The sequence below is a fragment of the Coenobita brevimanus genome, chromosome 75 (genome assembly GCF_032717465.1).
Source record: "Coenobita brevimanus isolate Jiangsu-jjx chromosome 75, ASM3271746v2, whole genome shotgun sequence".
NCBI lineage: Eukaryota > Metazoa > Arthropoda > Malacostraca > Decapoda > Coenobitidae > Coenobita > Coenobita brevimanus.
Genome location: NC_137028.1, coordinates 29,558,838 through 29,584,701, shown reverse-complemented (window position 1 = coordinate 29,584,701; position 25,864 = coordinate 29,558,838). Strand labels below are relative to the sequence as shown.

The following is a 25,864-nucleotide window of genomic DNA, read 5'->3' as shown; positions in this document are numbered from 1 at the left end:
GCCTTCCAGACTGAGTGTATGTTATAACTGTCTCTCTCAGGACTAGTTTACTGCTGTTGGGAAGGGCGTTTCTTGTAAGTTTGTGGACTTTTTTTGGTATCATGAACGTCTGTTTTAACGAAATTCTGATCATTCAGATGTTCCCTGCCCAGACTTGGGATCGAACTCCCGTCCTTTCGAGTAACAGATCGTTTCTCAAGCCAACCCACCTGTGTAACCGAGGAGGGTGGAGGAGGGGCCTGGTATCCTGGCATGCTCCTTCCGTCCTGATTTACCCCTGCCAGCTGCTGGTATTAAGAAAAAAAAAAAGTCGTCACTGACTTGCCAAGCAAGGTAGATATCATGTCATGATCATTATTCTGAATCCCTTTCTTTCTCATCCTAACTATGGGTTGAAGGTAAGATCCAGAAAACAAAGAAAGATTAAGAACAAAATAAGGAATTATTAACTGCATGTGCAGTGAAACAGGGACAGGAATTCACTCACAAGCCATTCAGTTCCTCGGAATATTGGCTCCATCATATAAAACAAACCTTTGAACTTATTTTTTGCACCTGATGTATTTCTCATTATCTGCTAGAAAGAGAGATCAAAGTTCAAAATTTTCATCTTTTGACTATCAAGCCAACTATCATGAAGAGGGGGATGGATCCAGAAATAGAAATAGGAAAGCCAAAAAAGCAGAATAACCATCAAGAAACTATCCAGCAAAAATAGGATACAAACACACACGCACACGCACACGCACACACACACACACACACACACACACACACACACACACACACACACACACAGATTCTTAACAGTGACATACATATTCTTATAACTTACATGAGGATTCGAATTAATGCACTGTCTCCTAAAGATTTTTGTAAGTGACTGTTGTAGATTCTTATAACTAATATGGGGATACTTATTTATGCACAAACTGTTAATGATTTTTATGAGAATCAAACACACACACACACACACACACACACACACACACACACACACATATATATATATATATATATATATATATATATATATATATATATATATATATATATATATATATATATATAGTTAGAATTCATGCAAGGAATCATAGTATTACAAGAGGAAGTCTTTTTTAATTTGACCTCCGTACATTCCTTTCTAATGCTGAGATTCCAAGGGGTTTCATTGGTCTCATAACCAAATATATAGCTAAAAACAAAATTTACTGAATGTATCTGCTACCTGCAGAAAGAATCTCTTTTCTATCTTACATAGTAGAAAAGTTATTAGTCTCTGAAAACCATCGCGGGCAGGACGTGTCGTGTCGCGCCGCTCATTTCTCAGCCGAGCAAAGAGTAAACATCGTTTCGCTATGCTTGCTTGCTTTGCTCGCTCGAAATAAACACCTTTTTGTTTGATCTAAGTTGAGCGTCCATATGGTTGAAAGATTATCATCCAACGTATTAAATGGTTTTCTGAGTTACAGAAAACCATCTGACTTGTCATACATTGCAGATTTACCTAAAAGTATCACTACCTCAAGTCAGTGAGTAACGGACGCTATACAGTTAAGTAAGCGTGACATTCCTTCTTGTAACTCCCCGCACTCTCTCTACCACTGGCAGTAAATGTCCTGTCGGCTCTGTTCACCCCCACTCTTTTTTTTTTTTTTTTTTTTTTTTAACACGAGTTTTGAAAATTAGTCTGATGAATACGAAGTCACCGACACTGATAACACTGATCTGTGGCCTAGTGTAGTCGTTAGTGTTAACTACTGTGTACTGATAAGACAGATTACCAAAGTTCAAAGAAGAAGAAGCAGGAAAGGCAACAGGATTTTTGCTGCCGATAGCACAATATAGCCAACATCAATGCCTAGTGAGAACGTCTACAGAAGAACTGAATAAAATGTCACAGTGCTTAAGTTTGACTTATCTACAGCGCGCTCTTCTTTTTTCCTTATTTGTTTTATCACCAATTTTATGATACTAATAATCTGTTACCCCCATTTCGATTACATCATCATCATTTCATTTCATTCCTACTATATTAAATGTCCTAGGCAGGACCTCGAATCTTGAAAATGATAAAACGCAACATCGGATAGCTGTCATCATGTCTAATTCAAAATTAATCATACCCATTCCTTCATCACGTAAGTGTTCTATGATCACGGCTCCAACACGTAGGCAAAACCGTCGACACAAACCTGCCTTAGCTGATGAAACTGCTCCCGCACTACATGCGAGGAAGAGCCATTCCCTCGTCCGTCAGTTAAACAGAGGTGCAACCTTTGTCGTGCATACGTCAGCTACAGCACCCACTTTCTTCAGTTCTTTGCCTCACTATTTTGCATAACTCTCGTTCTCTCAAACTTCACCCACTTTCTTCAATTCTTTGGCTCACTATTTTCCATAACTCACGTTCTCTCAAACTTCCTTTATTTATCGAAGCATCTTTTTTAGTTACTTTATTTAATGTTACCGATATTGACCGACAAGTTTTGCCGCGTGTCACACACCTTCAGTTGTTACCACCTCAGCACTAAAACCACTATCCACCCTCTCTCATCCAAGACGGGTGTAATGGTATTAGACATGGTATTTTTATGATTTGTCGTGGGTCTTGCTGAAGACCATTTAAATTTGACTAAACGAAATTCATACCATCATCCTGCTCCTAGTCCCACTCTGGGATAAAACTCGCGTCCTTTCAGAGAGCGGGGCATTTGTTCAACCAAATTATCACCATCAGATTCAAATCTTTCCACGACTCAAGCGTAATCCATTCTCTCTTTGTTACTCCAACTGCAAAGCATACCTTGTCGTTCCACCTTTCATTAGTAATTTCGTTCCAGTTATTTCAAGGATCTCTGCTTTCATTAAGAGCAGTTTATCCATCTTACAGACCCTATTAATAATAATCTTATTTTCACGTCGCTGAACATAGCTTTTTCAGATTCAACCACTTTGCTCTCAAAAATTAATACTTGTATTACGACACTCTCACACTGTCTTCTTCATATTCCGTACTCAGTTTTTTAAACCAAGTTATGGCCTGTACAACACCTGTCATTTCTCACCTTCCAACTGATAAAGTCTGATGAGGGTGTTGTTATCAATGGGATCAATAGGTGTCCGTCCGTTGAGTTTGGCGGCAGGGTGTCTGGGCAGCAGAGTGGCAGGGCTGCTGCCTGGGCGTAGTGATTTCGTTTTCGGGCCAGAACTCAAAAAGTATACACTAGAGTCATGAAATCTCACATAGTTATGTGTCTTTTAGAGAACTTGTGCCTTTTGAAAGGTAGAATGCTGTGTCTTAGGTAGTTTTTCTTTTAATTCTTTTAAATAATGAAAAAATAATATTTTTTTTGTTTATGGGCTAGGATTTAGAAACTAACACAGGTACAGGCTTCAAACTTTCCAGGAATATGTCTTAATATGCCTCCTGGTGCCATTTGGTAGTTATAATGTCATGAGATTATAACTGTTATGAAATTGCAAAAATACACAAAACTGATTATTTTAATGTATTTTCCATTAAAACTTTGCAATTATTACACCTAGGAGGCAGAAATTGCACATGGTAAATGATTATATGATTATCTAATTCTGTATGAAGTTTCATGACTGCACCTATTATGTAATCATAAAAAATGGCTGCCTAAATGAAAAAAAGCATGAGTCATAATTTCGTGAAATCTGCTCAGAAATTCATTATTTTCATGGATAGACTACTGAAATTTTAAAGTTATATTGTCTCTGTGTTTAAGTGGGGGGGGGGAGCGGCGAGGGTCATTATGCTCTTGGTTAGGTGTGTGGGAAAGTGGGGAGGTATGTGCTTGGTAAGGCGGAGTTTTGCAACAGCGTAGCGTTGCCTATGCTTTTTGCTACTGCAGTCGGTATTCCTTTCACACTCCCCTTTCTTTTCAGTCACTTTATCAGAGTACATTAACTATTCCATCAGTTTAGGTCTGCATCCATTTTTCCCATGTCACACTGCTTGATGCTTTCAACAATCATCATTCTCACCTTATACAGTATGTACAGTATATAGATTCATATATCACTGATCACGACAAATCTCAACAATCAGAATTAAACTGTGAAATGTCGCTCACAAACAACAAACATCAGAAGCATACATATGATGCCTTATATCCCTTCACCAACTTGACTCAAGGTTCTCTCTGTGATGCATTAAGAAGTCCCATAAATGTTTCCATTATAATACTGAACAGACATAGGACCATCACACACACACACACACACACACACACACACACACACACACACACACACACACACACACACACACACACACACTTCCAAAGTATAATGTCCGTACAGTGCAAAACATGGAGGACACACCCGCTGAGACACATCGGTATATTTTGGTACCTAATGTTGAGTTGCTTTCACTTTAACTTTCAGGTTAAGATGGTGTGAAAATGATTAAATTTCTTTCTTTCCCATGAAATTTCCATGACACCGTTTCTATGGAGCATGGAAGTCCTTCTCAGTATTTCCTCGGCTCTGACTGGAAGGTTTGGTGCATTGCGGAGAGCCTTCCTGCTTTCATGTCCTTGTTGTCGACTAACAGAATTTCGATATTATTACAGCCTGTCTTACAATAAACAGCCTCGAAAGAACCAGTAGGTCTGTTGCTTTTTGCTTCCTTTGTACTCCTTTGTACCTCACCCCGGCTGCGGGTGGGAAAAAGAGGCGGGATGATGATGATGAGGATGATGATATCTCTTGTATGGGTTTGTGTTTTTGTGGCTTATTGATGCATAATACTTGTTAGGTTGTCTGCTTGCTCCTTCGTACTAGGCATAGTTCCATCTATGTATGGCGTAGGTTTATGGGTTGGAGGGGTTGTTATTTGCTTTTAAGGGTTTTCTACCGCTTACTGTATTGAGAAAGTTTTCCGCAGTCTCTATTTTTATAGTATTCTATTTAATCTTTTTGTTTCTTGCTTACTATACTTTCAGTTATAGTGTTTCATTTGGTGGGAAGGATTAGGCTGATGAATTAGATATTTATTTTTTCTTAATTTTACATCCTGTCTAGAAATCCATCAAACCACCAGGAACTTGTCTTCCGTCGGTGTGAAACACTGTGTATGACTCCTTCTCACCCAGGGATAAGGGCTGAATGTAATGAAAACCGAGGGTCACGAGTTGACACTGGTATAAAGGCAAAAGTGCCAATTTATGAGCAAGTCGTGAAGCAAATGAGGGTAATGGGGGAGATTGAAAGGAGAGATGGGTGAGAGGACTTTTTTTTTTTTTTTACTCTATCCGTCCGACTGAGGGCATACACTTCATGGTCCCTTCCTTAAGGGTTAGTGACGCTCCTATGTGCCTTAAGCTTTCACATGCCACCACTGTCTGTTTCTCCTTTTCCATCATGAATACGTGATATATGTGTTTCTTTCAGGACCAGTGTATTGGCGTTGGTGAAGACTTTTTTTTTTTTTTTCATGACAAGTCTGTGCATTATTTAAAATCAGCAGTGTCTATATTATCGAAATTCTGATCATACAGCTGTTCCCTGCCTAGACTTGGGATCGATCTCCCGTCCTTTCGAGTAGCAGATCATTTCCTCAGACAACTCACCTGTGTATCAGAGGAGGGTGGAGGAGGGGCTTGGTATCCTGGCATGCTCCTTCTGTCCTGATTTACCTCTGGCAGCTGCTGGTATTAAAAAAAAAAATCACTGACTTGCTAAGCAAGCTAGATATGAAGTCATAATCATTATTCTGAATTCCTTTCTCTCTCACCCTAGCTATGGGCTGAAGGTAAGATTCAGAAAACAAATAAAGAGAAAGCTCATAATAGGGAATTATCCAATACATGTGCAGTGAAAAAAGGGACAGCAGTTCACTCACAAACCATTCAGTTCCTCGGAATATTGGCTCCATCACCACCACTACCACAATAAAAAATAATAATAATAATAATAATAATAAAGAAAAAATCTGAACCTTTTTTCTTAAACATTTACTTCTTAATGCATTTCTCATTATGTGGTAGGTGGGGGCGCCCATCATCCACCTACTTAGTGTAGCGGTACTCGATTTTAGGGTAGCTCAACACTGAGTGACAAGCCAAATGATTTCCTGTACACCAGGAAATCATGTACAACGCTAGGTAGTTACCATATAAACAACCAACACGTTTTCCGTATGTGACAACAAGTGGGTTGGCGGAGGGTTACTGCCCCTCCCCGGAAAATAACTAAAAATACGAACAAAAAACCTCGGACAAGGACTGACCAACAGGTGACGAGTAAGGACCGAACAAAGGAAAAGGTACGGATTGCGACATGGAATGTGGATGCAAATGGTAAGGTGAAAGAAAAAGAGATTGTCCAGTTGCTTGAGGATGCAAAAGTGGATGAATGTTAAATAACAGACAAAATGGCCGAAGTGAGACTGTGAGAGAATGGGAGTATGGATGGGGTATATGTGCGGGAGTAGGTGGGCATGAGAGGGCAAATGAAGGGGCTTGTATTGTTCTGTGCAAGATATGGATGGAGAATATAAGAAAGAATGTGCATCCTTCGGCACAAGGATTGTGTGGGTATGATTGAAAATTGGACTACAAATGTGGGCGACTGTGTGTGTGTGTGTGTGTGTGTGTGTGTGTGTGTAATTCACCGGGTCGGTCAGGATCACTTGATGGTCGTGATCGTCAGCTTTTACCCTCCCGGAAGGGAGCTGAGAGCTCATATAGTCCGATCTAAGGGCAAGGCTGTGACCTTCACACACGCACACACCCGTCCCCTTGCTCAAGGGGGACAGTAACCACCCACTTCGTCAGTGAAACTTTTCGCAACCTGAGCGAGGCGCGAACTCCCGTCCACCAGTTGGCAAGCGGGAACGTTACCACTGCACCAGGACAAGTGTGTGTGTGTGTATGTGTGTATGTGTGTATGTGTGTATGTGTGTGTGTGTGTGTGTGTGTGTGTGTGTGTGTGTGTGTGTGTGTGTGTGTGTGTGTGTGTGTGTGTGTGTGTGCGCCAACGCAAGATCGCGCAAGTAGAGTGAAAGAAGAGTTCTGGACAAATGTGGAAGCTTGCATGGAAAAGTTTGAAGGGAATTAGAGAGTGTTTTTTGACTGGAGATATGAATGGAAAGTAGGGAATGAGAAGGTGGATGGAGTAGCTGGATAGTGGGTTGTGCCTGCAGAAGTGCATGAGAATGGCAGTGCCCTATTGGACATTTGTGAAGGGAGGGGGTTGGTGATAGCCAATACCTTCTTGAGACACAAAATGATCCACAGGTATACGTGGCGAGTGATGAGAATGCTGGATGGTGAACTGAATAAACAGAAACCAATGATTGTGTGTGTGTGTGGATAATAGAATAAGATGTGTAATGGATGCAAGAGCATACAGAGGCTGGGAGAGTGGACTTTCTGATCACCACATGGTGGTGGTGAAAGTCATGATTCATATGAAATGGAGAAGTAGGAGGAGAGAAGGACAGGAGGAAGTAGACATTACAAGGAGAGTAGAAAGGTTCAAATAGGATGGAAAAAAAGGAAGAATATGCGACAGAACTGGAGGAGCGATTTGGTGGAGCAGATGCGGGACGTGGAAGGTGTGTGCAAGATTTTCACATCAGAAATCTGTGCAGCATGTGAAGTGATGTCTCGGGTTAAGAGAAGACGAAAGCGGGTGCAATGAATAGCATGGAGGAATGAGGAGGTGAGACAAACTGTGGCACAAAAGAAGAGAGCATATAGCGAGAGGATGAGTAACAGGGGCGTGGAGGAAGTTGAGAGACGTAAGAGAGAGTTATATGTAGAAAGGAAGAGGGAGGAAAAAAAGATTAGTAAGAGAAAGAAGTGAGTGGGTGAGGGATTTGGAAGCAATTTGAGTGTTAAGTGGAGGGAATGTAAGGAAATGTTCCGGAAAGAAGTAAAGAAAATTAGACAGGGTGATAAGTACGTTGAGGAGTGAAAGATAAAAATGGTAGATTGCTAGTAGGGAAGGGAGAAAAAGTGAGCAGATGGAAAGAACACTTTTAGGAATTGATAACCATAGAAAATGAAAGTAATGCGAGTATAAGTGGCTGGGCAATGACTGGGAAAAGAGGGAGGTGAGAAGAAAGAAAGAAATCAGTAGGATGGAAGTAGTGAAAGCAATGAAGAAAGTCAAAATGAGGAAAGCCCCAGGAATTTGATGGAGTGTGTGGTGAAATTCTGAAGCATGAGGGTGAGATCCCAGTAGAATCGACATGGAAGATGTGCAGATTGGCCTGGGAGAAAGGTAGAGTCCCGGAGGATTGGAAATCGGGTATAATAATTCCTCTGTACAAGGGAAAATGTGAAAAAAGAAGTGTTTGGTAATAATAGGAGTAATTTTCTTCTTAGTGAAATAGCAAATGAATATGGTATAATACTGACAGAGTTTGGGAAATATAAGAGAGAAATTAGCTGGAGAAAAACAGAGAGGGTTTAGGAAGGGAAGAGACTGTGTAGGTAAGATTCATTCTTAGGTCTTTAGTGGAAAAGTTTTTAGAGAAGGAAAAAAAGTTGTTTGCGACCTTCATCGATTTTGAAAAACCATAGGACAGGGTGGATAGACAAGGAATGTGGAAGATATTAAGAATATATTGAGAAAATGGGAAGTTATTGAATGCTGTAAGGAATATGTATGAGGGGGCGAAGGCTGCAGTACGTGTGGATGAATTTTTCTGTTTGAACTTTGGGTTGAAACAGGGATGTGTCATGTCTCCATGTTTGTTCAGTCTGTATATGGATGGAGTTATAAAAGAGATACAAGGTAGGGCAGTGGATGTTGGAGCGGCCCTAATGAGCGAGGGTAATGTGTGGAAACTCCCTGTACTGTTGTTTGCAGATGATACTGTGTTGTTAAGTGAAGATGAAGGGGAGCTGCAAGGCTTGCAGAATAAGTTTGGGAAAGTTTGTAAGAAACGGAATCTAAATGTGAATGTAGAGAAGAGGAAAGTTATGGTCTTCGAGAGAAATGAAGTCACTAAATGTACAGTGAGGTTGGATGAGGACGAAATGGAAAATGTGAGTGCATATAAGTATTTGAGTAGTGTGATGAGTAAAGATGGAAGTTTAGAGGGTGAAGTGCTGGAAAGGGTAAACCAAGGAAGAAAGGTTGCTGGTTCTTTGAAAGCAGCGTAAGAAGCAGGGAAGTGTGCATGGAAGTGAAAAAGTTACTGCATGACAGTATTGTGATACCAACTTAAACGTATGGAAGTGAAGCTTGGACCTTGTTGGAGGGACACAAGTCAAGAATAAAAGCAGTGGAAATGAGTTATTTGAAAGGAGCACGTGGAGTCACATGGAGAGGCAGACTGACAAATCAGGAAATGAAGGGGCGTTGTGGTGTGGAGGTGGATGTGATAGGAAGCGTTAGGAAAAACACACTGAGGTGTTTTGGCCATGTGGAGAGGATGGAGAGCAAGAGACTGACGAGGAAGGTGTATTCGAGTGAGGGGGAGGGGGGGAGAGGGAGGGGGAGGCCAAAGATGAGATGGAGGGATGGAGTGGAGAGGGAAGGGGAGGCCAAGGATGAGATGGAGGGATGGAGTGGAGAGGTATATGAGAAAGGGGGGTGTGAGCTGGGAGCAGGGCAGTGAAATGGCGGGGGACATGGCGACATGGAGGCGATTTGTTAGTGGCCATCCCCTACGGGATTAAGGCGTCTGTCAATAGATAGATGGATACATTTATATTTACACTGAAAGACAAAACTCTGAATTGCATTCTTGATTGTAATGTATGTATGGAAATATCTGCACAACCACCAATGTGCTCATAATGCATAAGTATGTCTATGTCAATACTTGGATACATTATATAAACACATCCATATAGACTTATACATTTATCCTTGCTTCATGTGCAGCGAGAACAGACTAGGATAAGAATATCTTGAACGTGATGGCCACACTTGTTACAACACATCTGGTCAGATCAGGTCAGGTCGGATGGAGCCAGGTCATGGATCGCCACTCTACCCTCTCCTCCCCAGTGGCAAAATCTACGTTTACTTTTATCCACGCACATGAATTATGAACATGTGCCCACTCATATAACTATGAATACACACATACTTCTGCATATAGATATATATATATATATATATATATATATATATATATATATATATATATATATATATAATACCGATCGTATCAAGATGTATATCAAATCTCTTTTTAAAGATAATTATGGCTCTGCTTTCGACCACATTTCCAGCGAGTTTATTCCAATTATTTACATTGGAGAATGTGAGGAAGTTTTTGGTTGTATAAAGAATAGCTTTCCTAGCTTGCGGCTTCATGCCGTTTCCTCGAGTTATGGTCTCGGTAATGTCTTTAAATAGACTGTTGATTCGATAGTACTAAAGCTGTTGGGTACCTTAAACATTCAATTAGTTGACTCCTGATTCCATGTTTTCTGAGAGAGAATAAAGTCAGTTACCAAAGTCTCTTGATATATGGTTTATTCCTCAGGGAAGGGATTAACTTGATGGCCTTGCATTGTACAGCTTCGAGTTTCTCTATATATTTGACCAGAGATGGTGCTCAAAAATGAGCCCCAACTCTAACTGTGGCCCAACTATGCTTTTGTATAGAGGGATAAAAATATCCACACTTTTATAGGTAAATTTACTTTTAATGAATCCTAGGGCTTTACTGGCTTTATTCGCTGTTGGGATACTCTGATCAGGAAATTTGACATTATCTAAAAACATTTCTCCTAAATCTTTAACTTGCGAGGACATGCTAATTTTTTGACCTTGCATTTCGCACTTACTTTTTTTTCCCCACACTGCAGTACCTGGCATAAACTGAAGGGCATTTGCCTTTTTTCTGACCTTTCAGCAGTCTGTTAAGGTTATTTTGAAGGCTAATTCTTTCCTCTTCAGTTAAGACAGTATTGCCGATTTTTCTGTCATCCGCGAATTTAGAAATGAAATTCTTTAGCAGAACATAAATATTGTTAATATACCGTATATTATGAACAGAACTGGTCGCAACACTGATCTCTGAGGAACACGGAGACCCAATTTGACTTGATTTTTTTCGACACGCTGTTTTCTGTCACTTAGCCAGCTACCTGTCCACCTAACAATGTGTCCGTTGATTCCTGGTAATTTTACCTTTCTCGTTAATTTGTTACGTGGTACTTTGTTAAAGGCTTTCTGGAAATCTGAAGATTATATCTAAGGACCAGGTTCTGTCATTAATTGTAAAAAGCTTTTTTGTGAGGCATGATTAGATTTATGAGGAATGACCGAGACATAATGCCGTGCAGGCTATTATTAATTACCTTATTAGATTACAGGAAGCCAAGTATCCAGTCTCATTAATGATTCAAGGATTTTTCCCAAGACAGAGGGGCTACTTGGTCTACAGTTACCTGGTTGATTTCTACTGCCGTTTTATAAATGGAAGTTACGTTGGCTAGTCTCCAGTCTTCCGGTACCTTTCCTTGTTGTAGAGATTTATTAAAAGTCAAAATGGGCAGTGAGAGACTGACTTGCAGCGTGTATATGAGTGAAGTGAATGCAGATCAATGGATGAACACATAGGATGCGGTAGATGAACGGGGTTGGGGGGACGTCTTTGAATAAGGATGAAGTGAGAGGGAGGAAGGTCAACGTAATGGCCACTAACAAGGCGACATAGAGACAGTTTCTTCATGGCCACCTCCGGGGATTAAGATAATTGGCTGCAGACAGATACTGTAGGCTGACAGATAAAAACACAGACTTAGATATATGAACAGAAAGACAGATTGGTAAATAGACCCACAGACAGACAGACACACAGCTAGATATGTTGAAAGACAAACAGACAAATAGATAAACAGACATACCCATATAGCTAGATGGATGGCTGGATGAATAGATGGACAGATAGGCACATAGATAGACTGATGCATGGATGGATGGATAACCAAAATAAGTTAGCACCTGTGTGAAGAATTGCTTACAGTAAAGAGAACAGTACAGTACCTGCGGCGTTGGAGGTGTTGTCTGGATACTGGGGAGAGGAGTACTGCTCTGTTGGTTATTCTTTGCGTATCTTGCACGGCCCAACCTCGCTGCATCCAGTAAAAACAATGATTAAAAAATTATAGGGAAAGGAAGAGGGGCAGGAATAGGAGCAAGTACGGACAGTGAAAGGGATGCTGAAGTATTAATTTTATTGTGTCTGTCTCTGTCTTATACCCACCTCCATCCAGTAAAAATAAAATAAAACAAAGCTAAGAATATTTTCAAGAGGAAAAAACAAGGTTGCAATTTAATTTCATAGTCAGGAAGGCTGTGGAACTAGTAACTCGTAAATTATGCTGGGGAGTCAAAACTTCTACTTCTTGTACAGTACAACTTTGTAAAATACTGAAACAATCATTTCAGTTACTGATTCTCTGTTGTATTTCAAAGCTATCATAATCAGAAGAATTGCAGATTTCTTCAGTTCTTGCACAATAAATATAACTCGGAGCCTTAAAAATATCTTTCAGTAGAGAAATAACTGATGTTTTTTATAACAGAATTAATGAAAAAAAAAAAAAAATGCAGCTGTAGCCCTCGTAGTGGGACAAGGAGCAGTAACTATTTTCATTATTGCTGACGAAAATATGTCATGGCAACAAGATAAACTTACATCATTCAAAGGTTGTGCCGCATTCGCTCTGCCTCATAGCAAATTGATACCATGCACGCTGGTGATGAAATATAATTATAATACTAGGCTAATATTTCTAAATTATCATGTAAAATAATTATATTTACAGTTATTTTGGATTAATTATTTAATTTCGTCCGTAACATTTTATGATCGTCCAGGGGAGTTTGTAGGGCATATCAGCTCGGCCGTGTTAGGAATCACCCAATTATGGCAAGAAGTCGTGCGTAAATTTCCATTCCTTGTTACGCTGATGGACGAGGTCAAGGAGAGGAATGCTGTGTGCTGGTTTTCCCCTGAATCCTGCAGAATACCTGAGATGTGTTATTGTCTGTTTCGTACCCACCTGCACCTACGAGGGCAGATCAGAGAAAACAGAGAGAGGGAAAATGTTTTGAACAGGTACAGGGACAAGGACAAGCACAGAGACATTATGGACAGAGAGAACAACACAAACGAACAGGGACAGGTACAAGGACAAGTACAGGGACAGGGACAAGGAAGCAGGGAGAGGGACAGGGACAAGGACAGTGCCAGGGACAAAGACAGGCACAGACAAGGACAGGTACAGGACAAGGACAGGTAGAGGGGCAAGAACAGGTATAGGGGAAAGGACATATACAGGGACAATGATAACACCAGGGACAAGGACATGGTCAAGTAAAGAACAGGTGACGGTACAGAGACCAGGACAGGTACCGGGACAAAGACAGGTACTGAGACAAGGACAGGTACCGGGACAAGGACAGGTACCGGGACAAGGACAGGTACCGGGACAAGGACAGGGCCAGGGAAAGGGATGGTGCCGCTTTCAAACTTCTCTTCAACTGTTCTTCGACACTATGTTTTGTACCCACCTCCACCAACCAGAAGAAAATAAGAAAACTAGAGGCCCCCCAAGGAGGGAATCACACCAGCCGAGAGTCGATGCATATCTAGCGCGGCTCGGAATATGACCTTGACTTTCACGAATTTCGAATTTGTCCGTGATTTTCATCTCTACTACACACCTGTTAAATATTGTGATGATTTCTTGAGCGGTTGCTAAGTTTTCATGCTAACAGACACATAGACAGCACACAAACTGAAAACAATACCAGCATCGCTGTCGTGGCTGGTAATTAAACAAAAGAAGAGGGAAAAGAACAGGCATAGGGACGAAATGGAAGAATGAGAAAGGTATCCTGTGGTGTTAATTCTTTGGCATCTTATTATGGCATTGTCTGGTCTGTATCAACTTTTCAGTCACGCACGGTAGGGTTACCTTATTTCAGAGAGAGAGAGAGAGAGAGAGAGAGAGAGAGAGAGAGAGAGAGAGAGAGAGAGAGAGAGAGAAAGATGCCATTAAAATCTCACCTTTCTCTGCCACGGCTATACGTACAAGCAATGACGTTTGTTTTGATTATGAGAAGTGTAGTCAATTACACAGTAAAGGAAGGATACACTTCAGACCTAAAAACCAAATGCATGTATCATAATCATGTCTAGAACTCTAGTAACCGAAATAGGTGACTTATTTTCTTTGCAAATAATTGCATGTACAAATAGGTTTTCCTTTCTTTTCACCTCACAATATGAACAGGCATAACTGTTCGAATCAATTGACGTATTTTGTAGACTTAATCTCCAGATGATTTAATAATTATTAAGAGATTCTTTTTTTCTAGTCAAAGCTTCAATGAAATCCATATTTTATCCCTCTGATTGAAAAAAAAAAATCTATTTTAATTAGAACCATCTAAGGTTGCACTGCTGAAATTCGTTCTTAATCCACCATTTACCCCGATTTGAGAAAGGACACTTTGCACTGTGATATATTCTCGTCTGATCTCAGTGTGATGAGGTCCTAAGACGGCCTGACTGTGCAGTGGAATTATTTTTGTCCTTACCTCTACCATTCAGGGCGTTGGAGACACTCCCCAGCTTCCCCGGTAGTCTGTTCCTAAAGCTGTAAAAACAGTGCGATACATATATTAGTGTAAGAATCATATAAAGGAAAATAAATACACCAGCCTGCACAGACAGATAATACATTAGCAAGGGATGATGTAAACGATGTAGAAGAAATTGAAACTGAAATGCTCTGCGAAAACATGATACCCATTGGTGAAAGAGGAGCACAAAAGACAATCAAAGGTAAAAAAACAAAAACAGCAGACCCATCAGTGCAAGATGAATACAGAGGAGCACAAAGGAAACCACACGACATCAGTCTACCAAAACAAGATAATTAGTATTGTAGATAAGGACAAACGAGTACAATGATGAGCCGACATTTAGTGTACAAAAACACGGTACACATTATTTGAAGGAGTATATGGATGAGGAAACAATAAGAGTCTACAAAAATATCTTAAAAATTATTCAGTGACGATTACCGAGAAGTACAAGTACAAGTTAACAGTTATAGGCTACATCAATGAAGCAGAAAAATAAATTTGTAAAATAGGTGTACAAAAAGAAAAAAAGATAGCATCTGTGAAAGAAGAACAAAAGGAGAAAAGGATATGAAACAATAAGGAACAGTTTCATGAATAATAAAAAAAAAAAGTAGGATATGACAACAGTAATGTAGGGCAGGTTATGACAAAACTAGGCAGGGTATATTGGATGTATATGGATGTAGATAAAGAGTGTATCTATATATTAAAAAGAAAGGGAGGGGGGATGGAAAGAGAATATGTATGATGGGTCAATATGATGAGTCAAGGGTGAGGTGTGAATAAGGGTGATTGATGAAGAATCTGGTGAGTAGCAATGAAGAACAACATTCGCGGCCTTTGCTCTAACTTTCTCTCTGTCGAACACCACCTCTCCTCCTCTAAACCTCACCTACTCTTCCTTACCGAGACTCAGCTATTTGAGGCAACTGACAGCAAACCCTTTTCTGTATCCTCCTCCTTTCTCATACTCAATTCAAAGCCAAAGGTGGATGTTGTGTATACGTACGCAACGACCTCTCTCGCTCTCGTGTTCCTGAACTTTATTCTTCTGAATTCTCTACTCTCTGGCTTCGGCTCTCCTGTCATGCTCTGACAAATTATATCTGCGCTGTTTACTTATCTCATAATTCTCCTATCAAAAATTCTTCGACGATCTTACTTCTATGATGGAGCACATTCTATCCTCTTCTCATTTCTCTGAAATCTCCATTCCATGAGATTTCAATGTTCATCACCACCTTTGGCTCTCCTCTCCTTTCACTGATCCACCTGGTGAACAAGCCTACATCTTTTCCATCCTTAATGACCTAGAGCAGCGTGTACAGCACCCTACCCGTATCCCTGACTGCCAACATACATGACCTCTTCCTTACAACTAATCCTTCTGCTTACACTGTTAATCTTTTCTCTTTGTTGGGCTTCTCCGATCATAACCTAATTACCTTAACCTGTTCTATCACTCTGGTACGGCCTGTGGACCCTCCAAAGAAACATCGTCTGTGGCATTTTGGAGCTGCGGATTGAGAGGCCCTCAGGCAGTACTTCTTTGATTTTCCCTGGAATGATTATTGCTTCCATGGCCGAGAGCCATCTGAGTGTGCCTTGGGCATTACGGAGGTTATTCTCTCGGGCATGGAATCATACATTCCTTTCTCATATCCTTTGACTAATGCAAGAAAGCCTTGGTTTGTTCACACTTGTTCTAATGCTGTCCTCAACAAGTACAAGGCCTATAAATGGTACCGGAGCCAACCCACCCCTGAATCACATTATTTTTATGGTTCTGCCCGGAAACATGCTAAGTCTGTTCTTCGCTCTGCTAAAAATAATATCATCCATACTAAACGCGCTCAACTCTTCAACTCGAATTCTTCCCGCTCCTTCTGGCACCTTGCCAAAAACCTTTCTAACAACTTTACCTCATCATCCTTCCCTCCTCTTTTTTACTATGATGGCTCTGTAGCTATTTCCTCTACTGATAAAGCAGATCTCTTCACTCAGACTTTCTCTTCCAATTCCACCTTAGACGATTCCGGTGCTGTTCCTCCATCACTTCCCCCCTCAGACTTCATCATGGCTGATATTAAAATTTCTTCAGCTGATGTATTTTCTGCCATCACTGGCCTCAATACTAACAAGGCATATGAGCCTGATGGAGTTCCTCCTGTTGTCCTCAAGAACTGTGCTTCTGTGCTTACACCCTGCCTAGGTAAACTCTTTCGCCTTTGTCTTTCAACTTGTACTTTTCCTTCTTGCTTGAAGTTTGCTCTCATTCAGCCAGTCCCAAAGAAGGGTGATCATTCCCAACCCTCTAACTATCGTCCAATTGCTTTAACATCCTGTGTCTCAAAAGTTTTCGAGTCTATTCTTAATTTAATAGAAAAATTTTAAAGCATCTTTCCTATCACAGCCTTCTTTCTGATCGTCAGTATGGGTTCTGTCATGGACGCTCCACTGGCGATCTTCTCATCTACCTTACAGATTCCTGGTCATCCTCCTTTCGGGACTTTGGCAAAAGCTTTGCCATTGCACTTGACATCTCCAAGGCTTTTGATCGAGTCTGGCATAAATCTTTAATTTCCAAACTGCCCTCTTACGGTTTCTAACTTTCTATCTCTGCCTTCATCGCTAGCTTCCTTTCTGGTCGTTCTATAGCCGCTGTTGTAGACGGCCGTTGTTCTTCTCCTAGATCTATCAACAGTGGTGATCCTCAGGACTCTGTTCTATCACCAACTCTCTTCCTTTTATTCATCAATGATCTCCTAAGCCGTACATCTAATCCTATCCACTTCGTACACTGATGATTCCACCCTTCACCTTTCCCTTCGGTTTCCGCAACGTCCATCTCAGCAGTTACTTCAACAAACAAGGGATGAGGCTATGGCACACCTAATGTCTGACTTGGCTCGTATCTCTGACTGGGATAAAAATAATCTTGTTTTTAATGCATCAAAGACTCAGCTTTTTCACCAATCAACTAGACACAATCTCCCACAAGAATACCCATTAATGTTTAATGATATCCAGCTAAATCCTGCATGATCCTTGTACATGCTTGGGGTTTCATTCACACGAGATTTATCTTGGAAAGATCACATTGTATCTCTTGTAAAATCTGCTTCCAAAAGATTGGGTGTGCTAAGCCGACCCCGTGCCTTCTTTACCTCTGCACAGTTGTTGACTTTATACACGGGTTTTATTCGCCCTTGTTTAGAGTACAACTCTCATGTGTGGGGAGGCTCCCCACATACAGCTCTTCTCAATAGGGTGGAGTCAAAGGCTATTCGTCTAGTCAACGCTCCTCCTCTTACTGGCTCCCTGCAACCTCAGTCTCCTCGCCACACTGTTGCCTCTTTATCTCTTTTCTATCGTTACTTTAATGGTCACTGCTCCCCTGAACTGTCTGCTTGCATCCCTCCACCTCTACAACGGGCTTGTAGCACCCGTCTAGTAACAAACTCTCATCCCTTTTCCGTCCAACTCTCTAATGCAAGAGTTAACCCTTACTCCCAGTCTTTCATTTATGCAACAGGTCAACTCTGGAATTGTCTTCCTCTGTCTGTATTTCCTACTATCTATGATCTCCAGTCTTTACAACGCAGTGTGTCCAGGCATCTCGAAATGAATGGAACTCGAATTTGACTCTCTTTTGTATTGTTGTTTCATTTTTTTAAGAAACGTTTTGCCGGCTCAGCCTTTGGTTCCTTCTTCCTTGCATAAAAAAAAAACTCTGAATCCAACACCCACGTCTTACCAATCCTCCAAGGACCAAAAATCTGAACTTGCCCTGTGACCATCACGTCTACCAATTGTCCCTCAAATCGAGTTGCACCACTCTCGGCCGAGCCCAGTCCTTCCACCTAGTTATAACCCAGCTTGAATACAAGCTGTTTGAGTTACTGGGTCGAATATCTGACCTTGTCTTGTGCTTTTGATCTTTGTTGGATTTCTCTCACTGCTAAATTGCTTCCTTTTTGCTTTACATGAACCGTCCTACAAACCTTGGTTTATATTAAAGTATTCGGGTTGACCTTAACAGGTAAGTTGATCTTTGCTTGTTGTTCTAAATAAAATATTAGATCAGCTTATATGCTGACCTTGAACTCTTCCACCAAGTTTTGTCGACATTGCACTAAAACCATTTTAATTATGTCGACAGAAAAATATGTGTCGAACTTTGGATCTGCCTTGTGACCTTGACCTTTCACCAATTGTTTTTAAAGTCAAATTTTTTGTCTACCTGTCTTACAGCCAACCATTCCACCAAATCTGATCTAAGTCGGAACATATATATCTAAGTTTACCTTGCCTTGTGACCATGACATCTGACCTTTTCCTGTGACCTTAACTTTTAACTGATTGATCTTCAGAGTGACTCTATTAATCCTTGTCATCCTCTCAATCGTTCCACAAAGGTTGATCTAATTCATATAAAAACTGTTTAAAGTGGTCTTCCCATGTGACAATGACTTCTTTGCTCTCAGTGACACTAGGTCAGTCCGTCAGGTGAAACTCAAACCTTTCACGGAATATCGTTCAAATAATATAAAAATTCTTTTAATTATCCTTTTTTCACACAGACACTGGCGAGTCGCCATTTGCTTTCCTCTGTGACCCTGATCTTCGACTGTTCTCAAAACCGACCTGCTTCATACCTGCCTCACCCACAGCACTCCCATCAAGTTTACTTTAAATCAGACCAACCCTGCTTAAATTGACCTTGCTAAGTTAGTATCTGACCTTGCTTAGCAAACTTGACTTTCATCTATTATTGTCAACTCTTCCACCAAGTATGACTAAAATTGGATGAAAACTGTTTAAGCTATTTTGTTCACACACACACACACACACACACACACACACACACACACACACACACACACACACACACACACACACACACACACACGCACGCACGCACGCACGCACGCACGCACGCACGCACGCACGCACGCACGCACGCACACACACACACACACACACACACACACACACACACACACACACACACACACACGGTATAAACCATAACACCTGTCTGGTTATCGAGATAGTAGTTGCAATAAAGAATGGGAAGTGAATAAATAATGACTGTAAAGTGAAAATGAATGAAGCTATGCACCAAGAAAAGTGAGTGAACAAAGAGCAAGAAGGAACACCAAGAGAATGCAACAATCGTGCCCTACACCCGATCTAAGGGCCAGAGATTATATTTTGCTCTGTGATCTTAAAAATCTGAACGGATGCTCTCAAAATCCAGGCACTTAATTTTTGCAAACCGTTAATATTTCCACCAATTTTGGTCCAGATCGATCAAAACTGTTTATGCTGACCCAGCTATGTGAAGCAGACATATAACCACTTCCTGTGACCTTGATCTCTTCCTTAGCGTTCTCATAAACTGATACCTTTATGCATGCCTGACCTAGAACCCAGTCACAAAGTTTGGTCGTAATCTGACAAAACTGTTTAAGCTGATTTTACCATGTGATCATGACATATCCCCTTGTTCTGAGAGAGAGAGAGAGAGAGAGAGAGAGAGAGAGAGAGAGAGAGAGAGAGAGAGAGAGAGAGAGAGAGAGAGAGAGAGAAGCATAGGTCAATCCAAGTTTAATTTTCGACACTTCCGCCAAGTTTGTTTTAGTTACTTTGTTCTCAAACATACGGGTCAAACTTTGACCTTCGACCTTCCCTTGCTACCTTGCACTGTAACCTTGACCTGCAAAGAGAGTAGAACAGCTGCGGTTGGATGAAAAAAAAAAAAAAAAAAAAGGATGCAAGAGAGAAGTGGAGGACGTCTGGGTAAATATGGTTTGGAGCAGATGGAAGAGGTCGAATGATGTATAAGACTTTAGCTGGAAAAAATATATATATTTGCAGCATGTGAAGTAGTGTGTGGGTTAAAGAGACGTAACGATGTGTAAGGAACAGCATGGTGGAAGGACGAGGTATTTTTAGACAGAGTTTTGGAAATGGGAAAGAAATCAGTTGGAGAATACCAAAGAGACTTTAGGTAAGGAAGAGGCAAAGTAGACTGGATATTCTGTTTAAAAAGTTAATGGAGAAGTATCTAGAAGAGGGGAAAAAGTTGTATCCTGCCTTCAGATAATTGGGGAAGACATATGACAAAGTGGACAGGAAGAAAATACAGAAGATACTAGAAATATAATGAGTAGGTGGGAAGTTGGACGTATGAGGACGACTCTAGGGTGGTAAGGGATATGGAGAGTGAACTGAGTGCGTTCTTTAATCTAACTGTTTGCTTGATGAAAGTGTGTGTCATGTCTCCATGGTAATTATGGATGGAGTTAAGATACTAGGTAGGGCAGTGGATGTTGGACTGTCTCTAATGAAAGAAGGAGAGTTTTGGAAAATTCCTCTACTATTGCTTGTTGACGATACTGTATTGTTAACTGAAGATGAATGTCAGCTGCAAAGCTTGGTGAATGACTTCGGGAATGTATGCAAAAACGGAATTTAAAACTGAATGTACATAAAAGAAAAGCGATGGTCTCTGAGAGAAATGAAGCCATGAGGAATGTACAGTGAGGCTAGGTGGTTTAAGAAATGGAGAATGAAAGAACAAGTAATTTGGTCGTTTGATGGGTAGGGATAAAAGTTTTGAGGATTGTGAGCAGTGACAAGAAATAGGGAACTGGGCATGGAAGTACAAAAAAAAATCGCTGCTTGACAGTATTATGATCCTAACTCGAGCATGAGGTAATGAAGCTTGGACCCTGTTGTAAAGACGCAAGTCAGAGCTGAGAGCAGAGGAAATGAATTATTTGAAAGAAGCATTTGGAGTAACACAGAGACAGTTAGACAGACATGGAAGTAAAGATGCGTTGTGGTGTTAATGTAGATGTGGCTGAAAGTGTAAGGAGAAATACTCTGAAACTGTTTGGGCATGTGAAGAAGATGGAGAATAAGTGACTAACAAGGACATTGTATGTAAGTGATGTGGAGGGGGAGAGGGAGACCAAGTATGAGATAGAGAGATGGAATGGAAAAATATATGGGAGAAGGGGTTTCGTGTTGGAGGGAGGCTAACCAAATGGCAGAGAACATGAGATTAAGACGTCTGCCAATAGACAGTTAGATAGATAAACAGTCAGGGACAAAAGTTACTTATTATTTTCACCTCACCCGTTTCCTACATTCCTTTACCAGATAATACTCTTAAACTGAAACAGGTTTGGTATGGGCCTCTGTCCATGTACAGTTCGATGTTCTGGAATATGATACACCAGGCAGGAATGTGAGAGAAAAGCCATAAGTATAAAATAAACGCTGTTAAATGTAAAGTTGTAGGCGAACGTTTCTTCCAGATTATACATACATTCTTCATCCATCCATTCCAAGGACGCAGATGGAGGTCAACTCACCGATAAACTAGACCGATGAGGACGAGGATGAGAAGCAACAGGAAAAGTACGGGGAGAGCCACCTTGACCCACATGATTTCCTCGCCGGCCACCACCTCCACTACCTGCCCCAGCCACACCTCACTGTATCGTACCTCATCTGCAACACACAGCAACACTAAGTGCAACACACTCAACTGGTTAACAACTCAACACAATCAAATTATTATCCACATCAATCAGATGATAGCTGTTATTTTTCATTATTTTGTGCTACTGGACTAATTTATTCAGCTTAGGTCGGTCGTTTCTAGTGAGATTTGGATGAAGCCTTCGCGGACTCCGTTCACTGTTACAGGTCGCTCCTGACATGAATAAAATCGTCTGGTGGTGACCCGAGTAGTAAGTAAAATGCGTCATCGTGGGGAAGGGATTGATACTTTAAGGCAAGTATTCTCGTCGGCTGCAAAGGTCCTTTAGCACCTCTTCCTTGCCTGTTTATTTATTGATATACACAACTTTAATGTATACATACATTGTGTGTGTGTATGTGTGTGTGTGTGTGAGAGTGTGTGTGTGTGTGTGTGTGTGTGTGTGTTTTACAGTATTAAATTGCTATCGTATGGTTCTCTTCAGCAAATCAAATCATCATTGCCAGAATCAAGGCCCAAGTAGACAAAGTCATTTCACACTGAGGCCAATTTGCGTTCAAGTCACGCAGGAAGTCATCCTGGAGACAACTGTCCTGCGGGGTTGAGAGACAGTGACATACAGATTCAGTTGTCCAGAGGTCACGAGACAGGTCACCTTATTACCTATGCCTGGAAGGAACTGAATTCTTATTAAACTCTCGAACTACTGCGTCAACGAGCACATGATTTATATCCAAAATATGTAAAAAGGAGGCAACTGGGCACCCAGCAGCATTAAGTGTCTAGCACTCATAGTTTTCCATCGTTATTGTTCCTTCCCACTCAGAATCCTGGAGTAAAATTAATATTAAAAATTTTTACAATAAATCAGTGATACTGAAACTAAGGAACGTTATAAAATGTATTGGAATACTGCAAAAAAAAAAAAAAAAAAAAAAATTGCCGCTAATGAAAATCTGTAAGTGCGTGGCAAGAAGTCTGTCATTACATCCCCCCCGACCCTATCAATTCCCTGCAGTCATCTGCCCCTCACACACCCTCTCTCTCACTGTCTCATAGGCAAAACAAACGTGGAGTGACTGGAGTCCGAGAAGGCTTACATACTATAATAAATTATTCTCAAATGAATAGGTATGTGGTCATTTATTTTAAAAATTTTTATTATTAAATCGGTTATAAATTCTTTCTAGGGTTGCCTTCTTTAGTATTTCACACTACACATTTTAGCAAATCTAGATATTATCATAGTACTTTCAAAACAGCTGAATATGATGAATGGCGACAAAATTCAGCAGAGGATAACAGCTACACCTCACTTCGACCTCCCCTCCCCCTCATCCCACATCGGGGGTCGGGAGTGGAGAGGCACGGGCCGAGAGAAAGAGGCGGATTGACGATTATCGTCACAGGACATCACCAAAATCTGTTTGCAGGCTGATTTTGTCTAGAACACACACACACACACACACAGACACAGACACAGACACACACACACACACACACACACACACACACACACACACACACACACACACACACACACACAAAATGAAGATGCTTTGTAGATTACTGACCTTGGAGCCGAGCTTCTGCTACAACGGCCACAGTGTAGTTGTCGTGTGTGGTGAGTGGACAGTTGTGGTGGCCACCCCAGCTACCTCCATCACCCACCACAAAACTTTCCATCGCCTTGGACTCCTGCAAAAGTATGTATATGAAATTAAGGTAGGTCAGGTTGGGTTACATAGGAAAGGTTGGGTTCTCATCACCTGTTCCATCGCCTACCAAGGTATCTAAGTAAGGTTTGGTTAAGTTAGGTGTGGTATGTGGTGAATAGTCAGGTATGATGGTTACTCCAGCTTCCTCCATCAACTGCCAAACTATCGACCTCTTCGTATTCTTTCTGCAACAGTTAGGTGGGGCAAGGTTAAGTTAATTTGAGGTAAGCTGGGTCAGTTAGGTTTGATGTTTGGTGAGTGGACACAAGTGGCGGCCTCCTCAGGTTTATCTGCCACCCACCACCAAACTATCACCCCTGTAATGTTAGGTTAGGAGAGGTTTGATTAGGTTAGGTTGTGCTAAGTTAGATTGGTAATGTTATGCTAGCTTAGGCTAAACTGAGTCTTCTTCAACTTTAGGAACTCATGCCAAAGTTAGGCTAAGTTAGGCTTAGTTATGATAGGTAAGTCCAGGTCGTTAGGTTAGTTCAGGGTAGGTTAGGTTAGGGTAAAGTAGGTCATGTAAGGCCAGGTCAGGTTAGGGTAGGGTAAAGTGGAATAAGTTAGGTTCCGTTATGTGTATGCCATCTTTGACTCCGGCTGCTAAAACATTACCAGCATCAACTTTTATTTCTGTGCCGGACTGTACTTCACGGTGTACTTGATATCTTGAATCCACTGACGTATTTTTAGATTTCGTTTACCATTTCCAAACGATTAAACTCAACTTAGGGATGACCTTAGAACAGAAGATAATACTGTCGATATATGACTATTAACCAAATTCGCAACTATAGTGTAAGTCCTTACTACTGAGTTAAATAAAAAGAAACCATCAGTTGCAAATAAGAAGAATAAAATGACAAATATGTCCTCAGTTGGAACAACCGCTTTATTAAAACACAGTCTTCCAAACAAGAACACAAACGTCCAGAATGCCGAATATACATCTTCAATAGTTTCAATCTTTGTCCTGTACTGTGCGAAGTATCGTGTTAGGTTAACCTTCCAATGCAAAACGTGCAACCTGACACAAATAAAATAGTCCGGATTAGCATCATAATGATGAAAACAATCACACAACTGCCCGATCTCTAGTCATGAACGTCTATAGTTTTCCCTTAAGAGAGACGAAGCACCGCTTCGCTCGCAATATATTTTATCAAGCCTTAACCCTTTGAATTCGATGATGTCTTTTCGGAAGATGAAAATAGAACAGAAAGGGAGTTCAAGAGGTGAATGTTCCCGGCCTCCCAGTCCACAACACTGAACTGGGTAATCCATTAACATATTCAGACTTAAGAATGCATCGGTGTATGAAATTTTCGTCTGGATGAGGGACGAAATTCTAAGTCAAGGTTTGTCTCTATTTGAACACTGTGTAAGCTAGGCCCAGTTCGAAACCAAATGTGAGTGAAATCGGTGTAGGTTTGAAGTTACATCGTCTCTTCTGGTTGTATTTTATTATTTATTTTTTTTATTTGCGTCTTCATGGAATACACAGGCTACACCAACCTTCGAGTCTCTATCTTTATCTCTCTCTCTCTCTCTCTCTCTCTCTCTCTCTCTCTCTCGCGCTCTCTCGCGCTCTCTCTCTCTCTCTCTCTCTCTCTCTCTCTCTCTCTCTCTCTCTCTCTCTCTCTCTCTCTCTATATATATATATATATATATATATATATATATATATATATATCTTTTGTTTTTTATGCGAGGAAGAAGGAACCAAAGGCCATGAGCCCGCAGTAACAGTTCCCTCCAAGAGAAAAACAAAATACAATAGAGAGCCAAATTCAAGATCCGATCATTTTGAGATGCCTGGACACACTGCGTTTGAAAGACTGGAGATCATAGGCAGCAGGAAATACAGACAGAGGGAGACAGTTCCAGAGTTGACCTGTTGCATAAATGAAAGACTGGGAGTAATGGTTAACTCTTGCATTAGAGAGTTGGACAGAAAAGGGATGAGAGTTTGCTGCCAGACGGGTGCTACGCGCCCGTCGTAGAGGTGGAGGTGGAG

General features: G+C 40.9%; 1 protein-coding gene across 1 annotated transcript in view; it reads right to left on the bottom strand.

Annotated features, from left to right (window-relative positions):
* Positions 1 to 25,864, bottom strand: part of LOC145408100 (receptor-type tyrosine-protein phosphatase F-like) — a 131,699-nt gene that overhangs the window by 46,286 nt on the left and 59,549 nt on the right. Inside the window, exons 18-22 of the mRNA XM_080278908.1 lie at positions 23,704 to 23,827; positions 21,999 to 22,137; positions 14,560 to 14,618; positions 3,069 to 3,211; positions 210 to 287 (exon numbers count right to left, since the gene is read on the bottom strand). Of these exons, the coding sequence (XP_080135034.1) occupies positions 210 to 287; positions 3,069 to 3,211; positions 14,560 to 14,618; positions 21,999 to 22,137; positions 23,704 to 23,827 (543 nt within the window). The remainder of the gene's footprint in view (positions 1 to 209; positions 288 to 3,068; positions 3,212 to 14,559; positions 14,619 to 21,998; positions 22,138 to 23,703; positions 23,828 to 25,864) is intronic.